At 36.5% G+C, this 15,774-nt stretch overlaps 1 protein-coding gene across 9 annotated transcripts; it reads right to left on the reverse strand.

Moving 5' to 3' along the window:
- Positions 1-5,144: 5,144 nt before the first annotated feature.
- LOC103704895 (protein FAR1-RELATED SEQUENCE 6-like) lies at positions 5,145-10,115 on the reverse strand. Of its 9 annotated transcripts, none has more exons than XR_015986877.1 (6): positions 9,424-10,082; positions 9,197-9,324; positions 6,041-8,591; positions 5,880-5,948; positions 5,679-5,788; positions 5,145-5,482 (listed from the first exon to the last, which is right to left on the reverse strand). XR_015986877.1 is itself a non-coding variant. In XM_008788385.5 (6 exons), the coding sequence occupies exons 3-5, from the start codon at positions 8,561-8,563 to the stop codon at positions 5,715-5,717; spliced, it is 2,637 nt and encodes an 878-aa protein (XP_008786607.3). In that variant the 5' UTR covers positions 8,564-8,591; positions 9,197-9,324; positions 9,424-9,947; the 3' UTR covers positions 5,145-5,482; positions 5,679-5,714. The 9 variants fall into 9 exon arrangements, 5 of the variants coding, with proteins under 5 accessions (XP_008786607.3, XP_038985431.2, XP_008786608.3 ...); XR_015986876.1 differs by having other exon boundaries at positions 6,041-8,614; positions 9,424-9,944; XM_008788385.5 differs by having other exon boundaries at positions 5,679-5,759; positions 9,424-9,947.
- Positions 10,116-15,774: the final 5,659 nt, after the last annotated feature.

Below are 15,774 nucleotides of genomic sequence, written 5' to 3' on the forward strand. Positions count from 1 at the left end.
GGTCAGCCAGGATTGGCTGGCCTCCGCACATACCAAATATCAGGCATGGATGCTTCACACGCAGATCATACCCTGCCTGTTAAGTCGTCGAAATTTCAGAGATCGCCCTGCCTTTCGAAATTCGAACATAGCCGTTGGCTTTTGGGAGCGCCAAGTCGCTGCTCCTAACCAGTAGTATGTTGGCTTTATGGCGTATTCTAGTTGGACGGCCCTTCTGATGAGCTGTGGTCAGTCCCGATGCACATTGCTTACCCCCCACTTCCGTAACCGAGCCGAGCTTGCCGGGTCGGGTTATAGAAGTAGCTTTTCCGGTAGGGTCGCCTTGACAGAGATTGTCGAGGAGGATACACAGCATCTTTTCAGAGATTTTTCGGATCTCGTATTTATAAGGAATGTGGCCACATTATCATGTGAGACGTTCGCAGGCTAAATGGCTGCTTGGAGACTAGCAGCAATTCAAAGAGTCATTCTAGGATGAACATTTGAGGGACACATGGCTGAGGCAAAAGGTCACATCGGAATGGGCTGCTCAAATCCTCCATAAATAGGGAAGGCAACAGCCTTAGCCCTTTTCACCTCGTTCCCTCATTGTCTACTGACTAGTGCCTCCCAATCCAACATTCTCAGTCCATGCATCCTCAGAGATCAGGACGTTACTTTAGGAGATTGGGACGTGCGATAGCCAACCAAAGCCACGTCGAGATCCTGAGCCAAGCTCCTAGTGTGCGCTCCCAGTCTGCGCATCCTTGGAGACTAGAATGCTAGCTAGTGCCTCCCAGTCTGTGCTCCATGTTTGCGCATCCTTGAAGATCAAGATGCGAGTCCTTGAGACCGAAACGTGCGACCTCCAACTAAAGCCATGCCGAGCTCCCGAGACGAGCTCCCAGCCTGTGCTCCCAATCCGCCCATCCCCAAAGATCAAAACATGAGTCCTTGGAGACCGAGATGCACAACCTCCAACTAGAGCCACGCCAAGCTCCCAAGCTGAGCTTCCAATCTGCGCTCTCAGTCCGCGCATCCTTGGAGATCCGGATACGAGTCTCTGGAGATCAGGATATATAACCGCTAACTGAAGCCATGTCGAGCCTCCAGGCCGAGCTCCTATGCCAAGCACTCCAGGCTAGACACTCAAGGCCTAATAATTCAGAAAGATCACTCTACTATGATGCTTTTTATTTCTCTTATTATTTTATACTGTTGTTCCAAAGCACTGTCTGACTTAAGCATCGAAGAAGACCTAACCGAAGCCACCCTGGCTAGCCTTTCTCTTTTCTGTGTGTAGATCCGTCTTCTACCACCATGGACCGAGCGAGTTGATTTGCACCATCCACGTCTCTAGATCATCAGAACATGGTTAGGCAGGGTTTTGGGCATCAACAATACCCAACAATGGACCCAAAATTAATTAACACCCAGATCATAATCAGGTGTTCATTACACTGTTTTGACATGTTGGGATTTTTTTTTCAAATAATTAGACATCTCCAAGATATTATTCCATAATGACCTAATTGTGAAAACCACCTGCACAATTTTAAAATATATTACCTTAATAAATTGGATAGGGGAAGAAAACCCTTGCATGTATAGATACAGTCAACAACTTATCCAACCAAATAGCCGCTTGAATACCCTGGTAAAATTTCGATTCTAATGCATCATCGAGTTTTACACAAGATATCTCACAACCCTGAGCATCAAAACTAGCCTTCCTGTCTGCCAAGCAACCAACCAGTAACTTTTCTTGGAAAAATATGGCTATCTTTACAATAGATCGGTTACTCTTAAGCACGATACTTGTTACTCTACCAAGCTCCATTTTTACAAGAAGATTTCCAGTTATGACTTTTAAGAAATGGAAATTGATTGTTTCAAAATGTTTCCATTCGCATGTCCTTGAAACTGCCTATGAATTTTAAAAGCTTTACAAAAATGATTATGTGACAATATGTTAACAATGTTTACAAGTAAGATGGTTGACTAGATTATTTAAGTAGAAATATTGAGTTAGTCAACTGATTTCACAAGATTAACCAAATCATTTGAACTGGTTTGATATATTTATTGGAAGTAAACCCATCCTGGTCGGCTGTGTCCAGTATTCAGAAAACTACCCCCAGGTAGGCTGCAAGCAGGTAGATTCTATCAGAGATTGGCAACCCCAAAATCCAGTCCATATTTGAATCGAATCAAGAATTTAAATGCAAGCCTAATCTATTTCCATTCAGGTCCAGTTGGGTTATCTTTAATATTTCTTTATTGATTCATTGGGATTTTCAAGCCAAATCAGATCAAAAGATAATCCAAGCATAAACCATAAAAACATGCATAAATTGGTTGCTCGTATCAGGTCAACAAATAGAGAATTGGTCCTGGGTCAGTTTGGATTAGTTCAAATATGGACCGGGCTACTTGGTATTCTCTATAGTATCCACATGACAGGTCTTTTGATCCAAGCTTGATTTAAATACATTTGATTTGGACTAGATTGCGTTATTTTTTGCCCAGTTTTGAATCAGAAGCAGATCAATGCGATCTGCTTGCAGTAACCTGTTCTTAAAACTTGTTTCATTGGTCATGCCAAACAAGAAACAAGTGCCCAATTTTTCCCACATATAACTTTCTGAATCTTTGCTCTTTTTTTCATAATATTCAGATGCCATGGAAACAGCTTTCACAAAACTGCCAATCAGAACAGCCCCCTACGCCCACCCTGTTTTAACTACCAAGGGATGCATCAAATAGATTGACTAAATCTCATAAGGAGCACAAGAACCAAAGATCGCCCTGTTTACTTTGCACAATCACATCATAAGAAGTTGACGTAGAGTAGTTCGACCAGCAAACATGTCAAAACGGACCAGGACATGCTTGACCCCAAACCGACACAATTTAATATTCTGTCTGGATTTGAACCTGGACCCAACACAATAGCCAATGTGGTTGGGCCATCAAAAATATATTAGACCCAGCGGGTTGTTCGGGTCAAGGTCAAATATGACCTGGACCCAACCTGAAATATTCAGGTCTTGACCGAGACCTGACAAGATCGGGCCAGCAGTTCGGATCTACCGCTAGCAGCTTAGTAAGGCTCATCTCTGGTCATAATCATAAATATACAAATAACATAATCCTAACTTGTATTCCAAAAACATATCCAGTTATAAATAAGGAGAAACAACTTATAGGGAGCATGACACATTATTATAGTTCCTTGATAGCATCAAAATATATGAAAAGGTAAAATAGATCAGCAAGAAGCATGAATCCAATATCTGAATTCACAAAAGCAAATTGTGTTCCATTAAAAGATACTGTTAGACATATAAACTTGGAATTGACAGAAAGGGGAAACTGAGCTTCAAAAGCACATGTTATCAAAAGTCTATGAAGTATGCATGCTCTTAGCGTGCCAAAAATAAATTTACATAAAACAGAACTAAAATTCACATATTCTCTATAAGGGCCTATCAAATAGATATGGCACAAAAATTCTATCAGCATAGTCCAATAGCTAAGCTCTAGAAATATCATAACCAATAAAAATCAAAATTAGATGAAGTGTTCAAAATTCTGAGAACAACAGTTTAACAACTTCTTGTTCAGCCTTCTCAAACAGGGATGCTGCTCCAACACTAATATAGTGACAGAAGGTGCCAGTGAAATTTGTCATGACCAGTTATAGACAAAGTAAAACTAAAATTAGAATCTAATAACCAAATGATGTATTGTTTTAACCAAAACCTGGTATAAGTATGTACAGGACAGATATAAGCGTATGCAAAAGCAATTGTGCGTGCACATGCAGCACCGACTTAAGCGTGTGCAGAATACTGGTGTAAGTGTGTATAGGACTAAATATTAAATGGTAAGTGTATAAGGACCGGATATAAAACGGCAGTCAACTGAAAGAGCATTTGTTAAACTTCCATTTATTTTATTAATCCATTGGGTTTGTGGTTCAAATCAGGCATAAAAAAAGAATCCAAACAGACCATAATAAACATGTATATGTCGATTACTTATATCATTAACATGTTATGCAATAAAAACCATAATAATAATATGCAATATATAGACATTATCAACAATATATATTGCATGAGATTTTAACGATACCAGAAATAAATTATAATCAACGGCACAAATTGATCACCAAATATGGTAATTTTATAAAAAGAAAATTAATCTGTTATACTCATGGAAATTTCTAAATTATATAATATGTTAGTTTTGATCTGCTTTCAGTTTATTGGAGTTCAGATTAAGAATTTAGTGATCCAAATCCAACCCATAGTCAAAATTGGGTCATATTTTTCAATCCAAACCTAATCTAAATAACTTTGGTTTAGATTGAACCAGATTCATTTTAAATCAATTCCAGATTGAAAGTGAGTCAATCCAATCCACTTATAGTCCTAGAGAAGGTGGTGAGGTGAAGCCGGCTTGCTGACAGTTTGCTTGGACCAAGTTGCCCCAATTCCAGCAAGTCCGTTTATTCTGCGCAACATTTTAACCACAAAATTTTGATCTCCACGGTCCTGAAGCAGATCAAAGAAAAAGAAAAAATAACGGATAACAAATTCTTTAAGAATAGTCTTGTAGAATTCTGAAACTAATGATATCTAAAGGTTTTTCACTCAGGAACACCTGAAAGGGTCATATACAGGTATCAATACCAAGGTGCTGATAAATGTGCACAACTAAAACATTAGCTACTTGCAATTATTAGATAGAATTGGTCATTTTCAAGTTTCTCCATCTACTACCATTAATAACCCATTGAAATATCACCTAAACAGCACAATTTTCATATATCCTTGTTACCTTGTATACAGGTTGTGAATTGATCAAAATTACTCATCTTGAAGTGTGAGATTATACAGCTGTAGGCGATAAGCATTATCTCAGTAACAGCACGAATCCTAAAGAAACCATCTGAAGTACAAAAAGTTAACTCGTATTAGCAAGAAGGATTAGTGTGCCAATGGGACATATGATTTCAATTATTTACAATGTGCTCTTAGACTTCAAAGAAGTAGACCCAAGTGAATCAAATCAAAATTGTCCAATACTTGATTCCATGATTAAATAGCAATTTCATAAGCAAATCGAACCCTTCTGAGAGAAGAGAAAGGAGAAAATAATTTAAACATTGATCCATTAAAGGAAAGCTAAAAAAGGACAGTTCTAGGTGTCATGAAGTCCAGGGAACATTAAACAACCATTTTCTTACATGAATTTTACATAGTATAATAACTGTTTTCAGCTATGGCATTCTAGGAAATCAATAAACATATCTTACAAAGTAAAGCAGAAAGATAACACCATGCAGATACCAGCTCACGAAAGCTTTTCTTGCGGTTCTGAAGCCATCCAAATCAGGTCCCTTTCAGGAAGCGCACACAGTTTTCCCCAGCTAACAAGGATCGCAAAGTCCTTTTTAGCAGATTGGTTGGTTTTCAGTGGTCATTCTTGAAATCTGGTGGACATACCATGCACCAGAGAGAATCAAATACCAGACTGGTAATAAAAATAATCACCACCAGAAAAAGTTTTCCATCTGACAGACTTCTCAAGCAACCTATTTTATTTCTTCCAAAAACACTTCACTCCATCCAATCCAAAGCAGAAAGGAATTGTAAAATATGGATCACGGCAAGGGACTCTAGATTTACCTGTGGCTACTAGTTAGCAAACTGAAGCTTCCTCTCCTACCAAGGCCTTGAGCAAGAAGGTGCCTCTAGTATCTGAGTCTCCTGCAGGTTGAAGTATATCAACCAAATCACTACAGAAGATATTTCAACCATCAGTTTAAGATTTGATATAAAAATGAGAAAAACAGAAATTGAAGATAAGGTAATTAATAGCTTATTTACATGAAAATATTGCTGGAAGCTCCACTCTGCTCCCGACCTATAGCCGGTTGACTGCTGACCAGCCTGAACCTGTGACACGTAATTTGCTCCATATGGGATGACGGGATGAAATGGACTAATACGCTCAAGAAAAAATGAATGTATAGATTAGAAATTCCTACCCTATCTTGAAAAAATTGAAAATGTGGGTGACTTCCAATCTGCCTGCTTACTTGCAAAGGATCATGAATTCCATGATTTTCATTTCCCACATCCCTATTGTCATTGGCACTAAAACTAACCATGTCGCAATTTGTCGTAGCTTCAAGAGAAAGAGTCTCAGGTTGTGTATCTTCACATGTGCTATCATCTGAAAGAAGTTTCTGTATTGCCTCGTTGACTACCTTCGCTGCAAATTCATGTTTTTCATCTAACATCATTCCTATTTCAGCCAGTTTAAGGCAACGATTGCGAAATATTTCATGACATTCCATTGTCCCATCAACGACAACCTGATTAGGAAAGCAATTCAAAGAATGCATCTGCTTAAAGTCTTTTCTCCAGCGCTGAAGAATATAGTTAGAAGAAAGTTCAGCCACACCTCGAAAGTGAAGCACAGACAATGCATGCCTACAAAGTATACCTCTGAACTGGAAAGAGCAGCAAATACATGCAATCTCCAACTCATTTTCATCATAACGAACTTCATATCTCTTCTGCTCCATGGTTTTACCATCTTTTGCTCTTACATGTTCTTGTACTTCAAAGATAGATATCCGACCATCAACCTTTATCAGTGAAGAAACACAATATACTAAAGCCTTGATCTCCTCCTGGAATTTTTTAAACATGTCTATTGTGTAGACTTTACATAGCTGTTGTTCCATGTAAATCTGCGTTATCAATTGAGTGTTTTGATGTTGTGATTCAAGATCTGCCTGAACTTCTTTTTCATGTTTACTTTGCATGATTACCTCATACTCACTAAGAAATTGTTGCAGGGAAGTCTTGCAATCAATATACTCTTGAAAGAAGGAGTTCATGCTCTCACCACGTAAGGTGACAGACATTCCTGCCCAAAATGTGTCTTTCACAAAAACTGGAGCCCAGCAATGTCGATCTTCATACAGCAACTTGATCCACTCATTATCACCAAGTCCATACTTCTCAACCATTTTTCTCCAGTCTTCTTCAAACTCATTAGCTGTCAAAGAATTATATACTACTTTCTTAAAAGTCTTCTTAATTTCTTTGTATTGCACACATCCTTGCAAGTTTTCTGGATGCCTTTTCAGTATATGCCACATGCATTGCCGGTGACGAGCTCTTGGAAATACTTTGGCAACTGCTTGCTGTATGGCTCTATTTCTGTCAGTGATTATGGCAGTTGGAGTTTGTCCGAGCATGCAAGATAGCCAAGTCTTAAATAGCCAAGTATATGTCTCACTGGTTTCATCGGAAAGCAAAGCACAACCAAGCAACACCAACTGGCCATGATGATTTACACCAACAATTGAAACAAGAGGCAAATCAAATTTACTTATCAGAAAGGTAGAATCAAATAAAACAACATCACCAAAATACCGATACGCTATTCTTGACCTGCCATCGGCCCAAAACACATTCTTTAAACAACCTTCCTCATCCAGATAGATCGAGTGGAAGAAGCAAGAATTCTTGGTTTGCATAACAACAAAGAACTGACGGAGAGCTTCACCATCTCCTTCCACAAGTCTCAACTTGCATTTGTTATCTCCAGCTCCTTGCTTCCGTGATTTTGTAGATCCATGTTCTTGGCACAACTTGTCTGAAAGCATCCTGTCTCCATCAATATCTCCAAGATATTGTTTCCTCTTCTTGGATGGATGGGAGTGAGCTGTTCCTGGAGTAAGGGGATGGTTGTGATCATTAATAGCTTTCTTAACATGAAGCAATCCATCTTTATGGCATACCAGTCCAAACCTCGCGTTGCAGTTTGTTTTAGGTGCCACTTTCTCAGATTTATAGTTCACTTTACCATCTCTGTTGCACGAGAGCATGAGATACCTACATCGTCCATCTTTGTAGTACATTGAGTGTAGTATTTTAATGCCAAATCCAGTACGACAAGCATATTGGTCATAAAATCTGAAGGCTTCTTCGGGAGATTTGAAAGTCATCCCCACACGTGGAGTGCTGTCATCACCTAAAATTGTTTCTTGAGCAATCTCCTGCTCTTTTTCAGCAACAGACTCGGGCTGATTTCCAGCTGCAAACTCGTGCTCATTCTCTGTTATAGGCTCCTGCTCTTCTTCAGCGGCAGGCTCCAGCACATTTTTATCGAGGGGCTCCTGCCCTCTTTTCGCAACAGGCTCTGGCCCTTCTCCGACAATGCAATCCTTCCCTTTTTCATTAATGAAGTTTTGTCCGCCTCTAACAATGGGCTCTTGCACTTTCTCAGCATTAGGCTTCCACCCTTCTCTGGCAATGGATGATCCACTTACACAAACCGGCACATTTTCAGCATGAGGCTGCTGCCCTCTTTTGGCAACAGGCCCCGGCCCTTCTCCGACAATGGATTCCTGAATTTTTTCATTAATGAAGTTTTGTCCTCCTCTAACAATGGGCTCGTGCACTTTTTCAGCATGAGGCTCCCACTCTTCTCCAGCAATGGATGATCCACTTACAGGAACTAAATCCAAATTATGATCCAATGGCTCTCCCATGGAAGAACCATCCAGAGTCTCCTGCAAACTGAAATAAAGCAGCACTTGGTTCTGCTCCAATAACACACCGACAAAATCAAAATGAAGTTTACACCTCACGTATATAATTTAACGGCATGCACCAGTGACCACGACAACGTTAGCAGAACTAGAAGGGAATTTAGAAGAAGAAATTTTAATCAAAAAGTCGAAACAGCAGACAGTCAAGCCCATTAATTTTCTGTTCCCCAAATTCTGCAAATCAGTTGCCCGCGAACCTAAACTTAATCTAAAATAACTATTAGAAACGTTTTACACAAAATCATTAGGAAATAGAGTAAAATTAAGAGAATTTTAAAAGGGAAAAAACGAGATAATTAAAAAAAAATGTAATTTTGACAGAAAAAAAAAAAACTCGAGCTTTTTCTTCACTTCTTAACTTGCAATGATTAGATGAAACAACCGCTGACAAACTCTATCCAATATAGTCATCGAACATCCCAACATAATACGGTGAGCAAATGAGGAAAATAAACAGATTAAAAGAGAAAAAGGGAAGAGTAAAAAAAAGAAGAAACTTTTAGCAAAAATTCAACTTTTTGATGCTACAGCTCGAGAACCGTAAAAAGAAATAGAAAATCGATAAATTCTTACTAATTGAGAAAAATAACCACTTCAGATCAGATATCAAAGAAATGGGATATTATCATCTCCATTCGATGCCGAATCCAGATCGCAAGCGCATGGACTGTCTAGGCAGGATGAGCCGAAACCCTAAAACCCTATATAACGCGAAAAAATCACGAAAAATAACAAAAAAAAAACAAGAAAAAAAAGAAGAAAAAAAGCGCAGGGTATCGAGAGCGAAAGAGAGAGAGAACCTGATGGTCGGATCGTAACGGTTGGCGATTCGGGCGTTGACGGCGGGAGACGGCACTGAGCGGAAGGAGAAAAGGGGGTTTTGGGGTAAAAAAGAGAGAGGACTGACTTCCAGAGTACGGTCGGATTTCGGACCGCTTTGCTTTCAATGGTCTGCTACGCCGCCTGACATCGGGCAAGGTAGTCTGCTATGGTGCTCCCCCTCCATTCCGTACGCCAAAATCCTAATCATCCATTACAAAATGGATGGCCACGATGGTATCAATTACAATTTTGGATGGAGATATATGCACGGCGAGCACCCCGCCGGCGGCCATATCCATCCCCTGCCGGATTTCGACGAAGTTGGACGACATGGTCATGGGTGGACCTCCTCCGACCAAGCCGGTATAACATTATAACGGCACCATCCTCGCTCGCGCCCCTCGAATTCCCCCATACTGCGATCGTTCTAAAGTTAAAGTAGCAGCATAGCAAGCCCCTAGAAATAAACATCTCTATCTATACCATCTCAATTATATCTGGTATATACTTCTACATGCCATTGATATATATCATACTTTCTACTCCTATGCGACTAGGATTAAGTCGACTAGGATATAGATATATCTTTATGTATCATTTAGGGCTCACACTCAGGTTTGCATACAAGGGTGGCTCCTTGTTTCTCTTCTCTTTCCCCTTATAAAAAGACAAATGCATAGCACATGCTAGGTATTGGTATATATCTTGAAGATTGTAGTGATAGGAGCTACCTGCGTTGACTTCTTAGATTATAGCTCGGTGCTTATATATAGCTGGTACAATTTTTGTATTACAGGGTTTTGTAGGTAGCTGTCATATTATCCATCTCAAAGATGAACGACTCTCTTTCATCACTGCAATATGCATATATCATACAAATAGTACCTCATCATATTTCAGAAATGAATGAGAACCAGCTACCTGTAAGATGGATAACGTGGTGACTATCCAATATCCATAATGGTACAGGACTCTACGATACAAAAGTCACACCACTAAATATTCGAACATATATTTTTCCCATAATTTTTGCCTTCCATGTTTGTTGCCTCCCGATTTTCCAAAGCCTGGTATTTCTAACTCCTCTGCATCTTGCTCTTTTTTCACTCCAAGTGGTTTCCACCTCCCATGCATGAATTTTAAAAAATTCTTCTTCCCCGTCCCATCTCTCTCTTCATTTCACTCTCTCCTTTTTTTTTGGATAAGTATATTTTTCTTCCAATAATTTTCTTCTAATAGAGCAGTTTAATAGAAATAGCAAAGAATAAGTATATTGCTCCCTCTAATAATTTCGTTTGAATAGAGTAGTTTAATAAAAATAACAAAGAAAACAACAAGTAACATGGATGTTTTTTCCAGCAAAGTTTTAATTTAAATAAGAAAGATGATTATTTATTAACAATTGATGTGGAGTATGGAATCCATATAGTTTGATTAAATAATTTCTTTTATCAAATAAAAAAAACTCAACTACTCATTTCCCTTGAAAAGGATCTTACACTTATGCTAAGAGAGATCAACTCCCCTTTTCTTTTCTCTCTTTCTATGGAAGGTACATTCATAGCACATACTCATTTCTAATATATATCTTATAATTATAATAGCAAAAACTTTCTATATATAGATTTTTATGATTTTAGTTGAGTTCTCTTATATAGCTAACCTCTTATCATACAGTTTTCCCTAATCTTTCAATTCCCATGCATTTACCTATTCTTTTTTCTTTCCTATCATCTCTCTCTCTCCCCCCTGTTCATCTCTTTTTATGAAATATCATATTTCTCTCTCCAATAGTTCTCTTCTAGTAGGGTTATAATTACAAGAGAAAAGGAAAAAACAATTCCTATGTTCCTTCTCATCAAAATTTTAATTTAAATAGAAAAAACAATAACAATTAACAATATATGTGGAGCATAGACTCCATATAATTTGATCAAATAAATTTTTCTTATCAAATTAAAAAAAAAAAAAAATCTCAGCCTAGAAGGGCTTGCACTTGTAGTGAGAGGAGAGAGAAGATTGGCACGCTAAGAGAGAGCAACTCCCCATATCTCTTCTCTCTCCCTTACTAAGAAAAATATATGGGCTCGTTTGGTTCGCGGGAAAAGAAGGGGGGAAAGTGTGGTCAACGGGAAAGTAATGAGATGCCTCTTGTTTGGTTGGAGTTTTCAAAGGAGAGAGAAGGGAAAGTTATATTCCCATGGGAATGTGATTCCCATATTTCATGGGAAAGTCTTTCCCATGAGAAACATGGGAAAGTTACTTTCCCATGAGGCGGGAATCACTCCATTTTTACTTTTTCCCAAAAAGTCCTTTCAGCATTAAAGAAGCATTAAAGAGGCATTAAAAACTTAATTTTTATTAAGGGCATAATAGGAATTATATATAACTTTCCTAGGAAAGTGGATGGCCAACCAAACATAAGCACCTTCGAAATTTGTCACTTTCCCATGGTCAACCAAACATGCCAAAAGTACTTTCCTAGGCATCCTCTTCCTAGGAATTTGTTTCCCAGGAATCATATTCCTAGAAAGGAAAATGCTTCCCGCGAACCAAACGAGCCCTATATGTGCTAAGTACTAGTATATTTATGCATGTATATATATGAGCCTTTAAGGCCAACTTTAAATATGAGAGCTTTTGAGGCCAACTTCAAAACCTGAAGCCGACTCCATTTTAAAATAACACCAAAAAATTTTCTGCTCCTATGCATTCCCAACATGCCAATTTCTTTGGACCCCATGATAGCATGGGAGATTTATAATCATGAAACTTCGACTCCTCTTCTTGCCCATGCTTCACTAATAAAAAAACAGACATGCATCACACATGCTAGTTTATATAATAAAAAATGATTTTATGACTAGCTACATAAGATAGTTTGCTCTAACAATCTTGAGCCTCTATGAACCGTAGAAGCAGGAAAGAAATATATTTAACCTTAATGTTTTTCATCTTTTACATGGTGTATTCAAGACCTTGAAAATAAACAATATTGTATAAAATCCAATAGGAAAAAATATGCAGGTCTTAACTCTCTCTCTCTAAAGTCTAGAAACTTCCAGTTTCTATTTTTCTTTAATATTGAACTTATAAAATAGAAAATTATATGATATATCTTGATAAAACTAAATATATATTTATCATCTTATACATGATCAAACTCTCTTCCTAGAGGGGGGTCTCTTGTATGTGGATCGCACGTGTTGAACTCTCTTTTTTACTATTATTTTAGAAAAACTATTCATATCTAAACCTTTTAAATTCTATTTGAGTATCCTTATGTAACTTGATTTATTTTATCTTATTCTTAATCATCATTTTTCAAACAATTTCCTCTAATTTTCAATTTTCGAACCAAAGATCAACCTTTCACGAATTCCCATGTATCTTACTTTTTATTTGCTCCATATAGTCCTCGCTTCCTATACCAAACTCTTCAACTTTATTCTTCCCCTCCCCTCTCTCTCTCTCTCTCCCTCTATTTTCTTCTCTCTTTCTCTCTTTTTTTTTAGAAAAAAATTTTGATGGATGTATCCCTTTATTGGGGACAAAGACATATTAGTCCCTTTTATTATAAAAAGTGCAGGTAAGTTAGTTATTTGTAATATTTGATAGTTATAAGCCCTTGAAACCTTTTTTGTTTCTTTGGAACTCTTGTCTATTAACTCTAAGCTTCTCTTGGTTTCAATCATGATTTTCTTTTTCCCCTTTTCCTACCTTGACCAACAAAGCACAAGCATTGTTTTTGAGACCTTGATCTCTTTAATATCAGTAATGATTATGACAATTACCGAGCATCAAATAGAAATAGAATATGTTATACTATTGATTCTATGCCAATAACTTAATCAATTTTAGAAAGCTAAGGGGTAGAAAATGCTACTAGTGGACAAAGAGGCTTTGTTCTATTCTAACTCTTCTTCTATCATAATCTAAACAATTGAAAATCTAGATATTGTCCTTTATCATTTTCTTTATTCAAGCATGCATGATAGAAAAGTAGAGGGAAGGAGCATATTTTAAATTGATTTGATAGCGAGTGGTGAATTTATGAGGGAGGATTAAATCTTTTTGACGATCGTGCAAAGGCATTGTTAAAGAGAACTAAGAAAAAAATTATAATCTTTTCACTCCTCTCCTTACCTAGGATTTGCCATAAAAAAATAAAATTTACATGCATTATAAGTGTTACTATAGATAATTAAAATGGTTTTAAAACTAGTTATATAAGACAATTTGATTTAAGAGCCTCAAGCCTCAATATGGATCCCACAAATATGAAAAAAGAAACTCAACCTCAATGTCCCCTTATCTTTTACATGGCATATTATCATTTTGAAAAAAATATTATGTGTATGTGATCGAATAAGAGAAAAGTTTGAGGATATAAACTCCCTCTGAAGTTTAGAAATTTCCATCTTTCATTTTTCTTAAACATCAACACTATTAAACAAAAATATATTTTATCGAGAAACATAAAAGATATACTTATCATCTTATACATCGGAAGATCATTTTATTATAGGCGGAAGGTCTTTAACATAGATGTACATTGGATATGCTGGACTCCTATTTTAATATAATGAAAAAAGTTTTGAAACCAATTTTACATATCCAACCGTCAAAACATGTAAGCATATTTTCAATATAAAAAGAATAAGTAATTTCTATTTTTTAGATTTATTTTTTTAAAGAATTTCAATCTGCTTACCTTTCTCACTATTTCTTCTCTAAGGCAATTTTTTATATAAAATCAATTTGATAATGATAAGACATATCTTAAATTTATTTATATGATAATACAAATATAGATAGTGTGATTTGAGAAATTAACAAGCTTATGATTGTCGATGTCCACTTTTGTTGATATTTATCCTTTTTTCCTTATAGAAGAGGTGGGAGGATTTTATATCTATTAAAATTGTTCAAGTACTCAATTAAAACATATCATTTATATTCAATTTTATTTATTGTATAAAATCACTAAGGCTATGTTGATGTTGCAAATAGGAATCAATAATGGTTCTCACATGTCAAGGATATCTATTCCTACAAATCCAAAAAATAACTAATTCTTAATCATGCATGATAGAAGTCCATGAAATCTCAAAAGACCGAAGTAAATCTTGTAGTATACAATATAATGATTAACATTCATATATTAATATTTTATGATATTAATGTTAATAACTACTAATCTACTGATATATCTATTAGTGTATGATGGGCATTGCTTCGAGAATGATTCCATGCAAGCAACCTCAAAGCTTGAAACTAGGTCTCCCAAAAAACATCAAAACTTATGCACCTCCCAACTTAAGAAAAGGAAAAAATATATATGATACTCTCTATTCTCTCTTACGCAAGCACAAATGCAAGCACATGGCATTTTTTAGCACCATTATGTCTAGAAAATACTTCTTTAATATTTTGATTTCTTTCCATACATGATCTTTTCTTCAAGCACTAGACATTAGAGAAATTAAAATTTTAAACTTTCCTTCTACAATTAGAATAGTATATATCAAAAACACTTTCTAACTAAAATTAATTCTTTACAATTAGAGAGACAATGGAATATGTTTGCATATGTCGATGAGGAAAAAGGATTCTTACTTATTCTTCCCAATCCTATAGAATCATTGATATCCACTATTTGCATGTACATCGTATATTTTGAACTCTAGCATATATATAGTAAAAAAGTTTCGAGGATGGCTACATTTGGATAGTCTTCAGCTCTAAAGCCTTATCATGGGCCTCCTATATACACACAATATATATACACAATTATATACACACACTTGATTTTTTCGGTATATATATTTATTTGATTTCAAAGTCTTCATATATTTTTCCATGTCTGCACTTTATAGAGAAAGTAACATGCATGCAATCAAGTGAGGAAGAATACGGAGGTCTAGACTTTCTCTAGATTTTATAAAATTTTATCTTTTATTTTTTAAATTCTACATCTAAAAAATTAAAAACTAACATATTGCATCCGAAAAGAAAAGGAATATATATATATTTATCATTTTATACATGGCCAAACTTTCTTCTTGGAGGTGGGGGTTCCTTACATATATATGTACGTGTTGGACTAACTCTACATAAAATGGGAAAGCATTAGAGGCTCGCTTAACATGACCAAATTCAAAATTTGAAGCCATGGTTTCAACATTTTTTTCTAAAAATTCATGCACACCTCTTGCTCCGAGAAGTCATATCTTAATACTCCATATTTTTCCCTACTCTGCTAGTCACTAGTCTCAATATGATCTTCATCTTTTCATTTTCTCGACTCTATTACTATCATACATGTC

This window comes from Phoenix dactylifera, chromosome 5, assembly GCF_051530095.1.
Source record: "Phoenix dactylifera cultivar Ajwa chromosome 5, Ajwa_hap1_PhDact_Kaust_v1.1, whole genome shotgun sequence".
Taxonomy (NCBI): domain Eukaryota; kingdom Viridiplantae; phylum Streptophyta; class Magnoliopsida; order Arecales; family Arecaceae; genus Phoenix; species Phoenix dactylifera.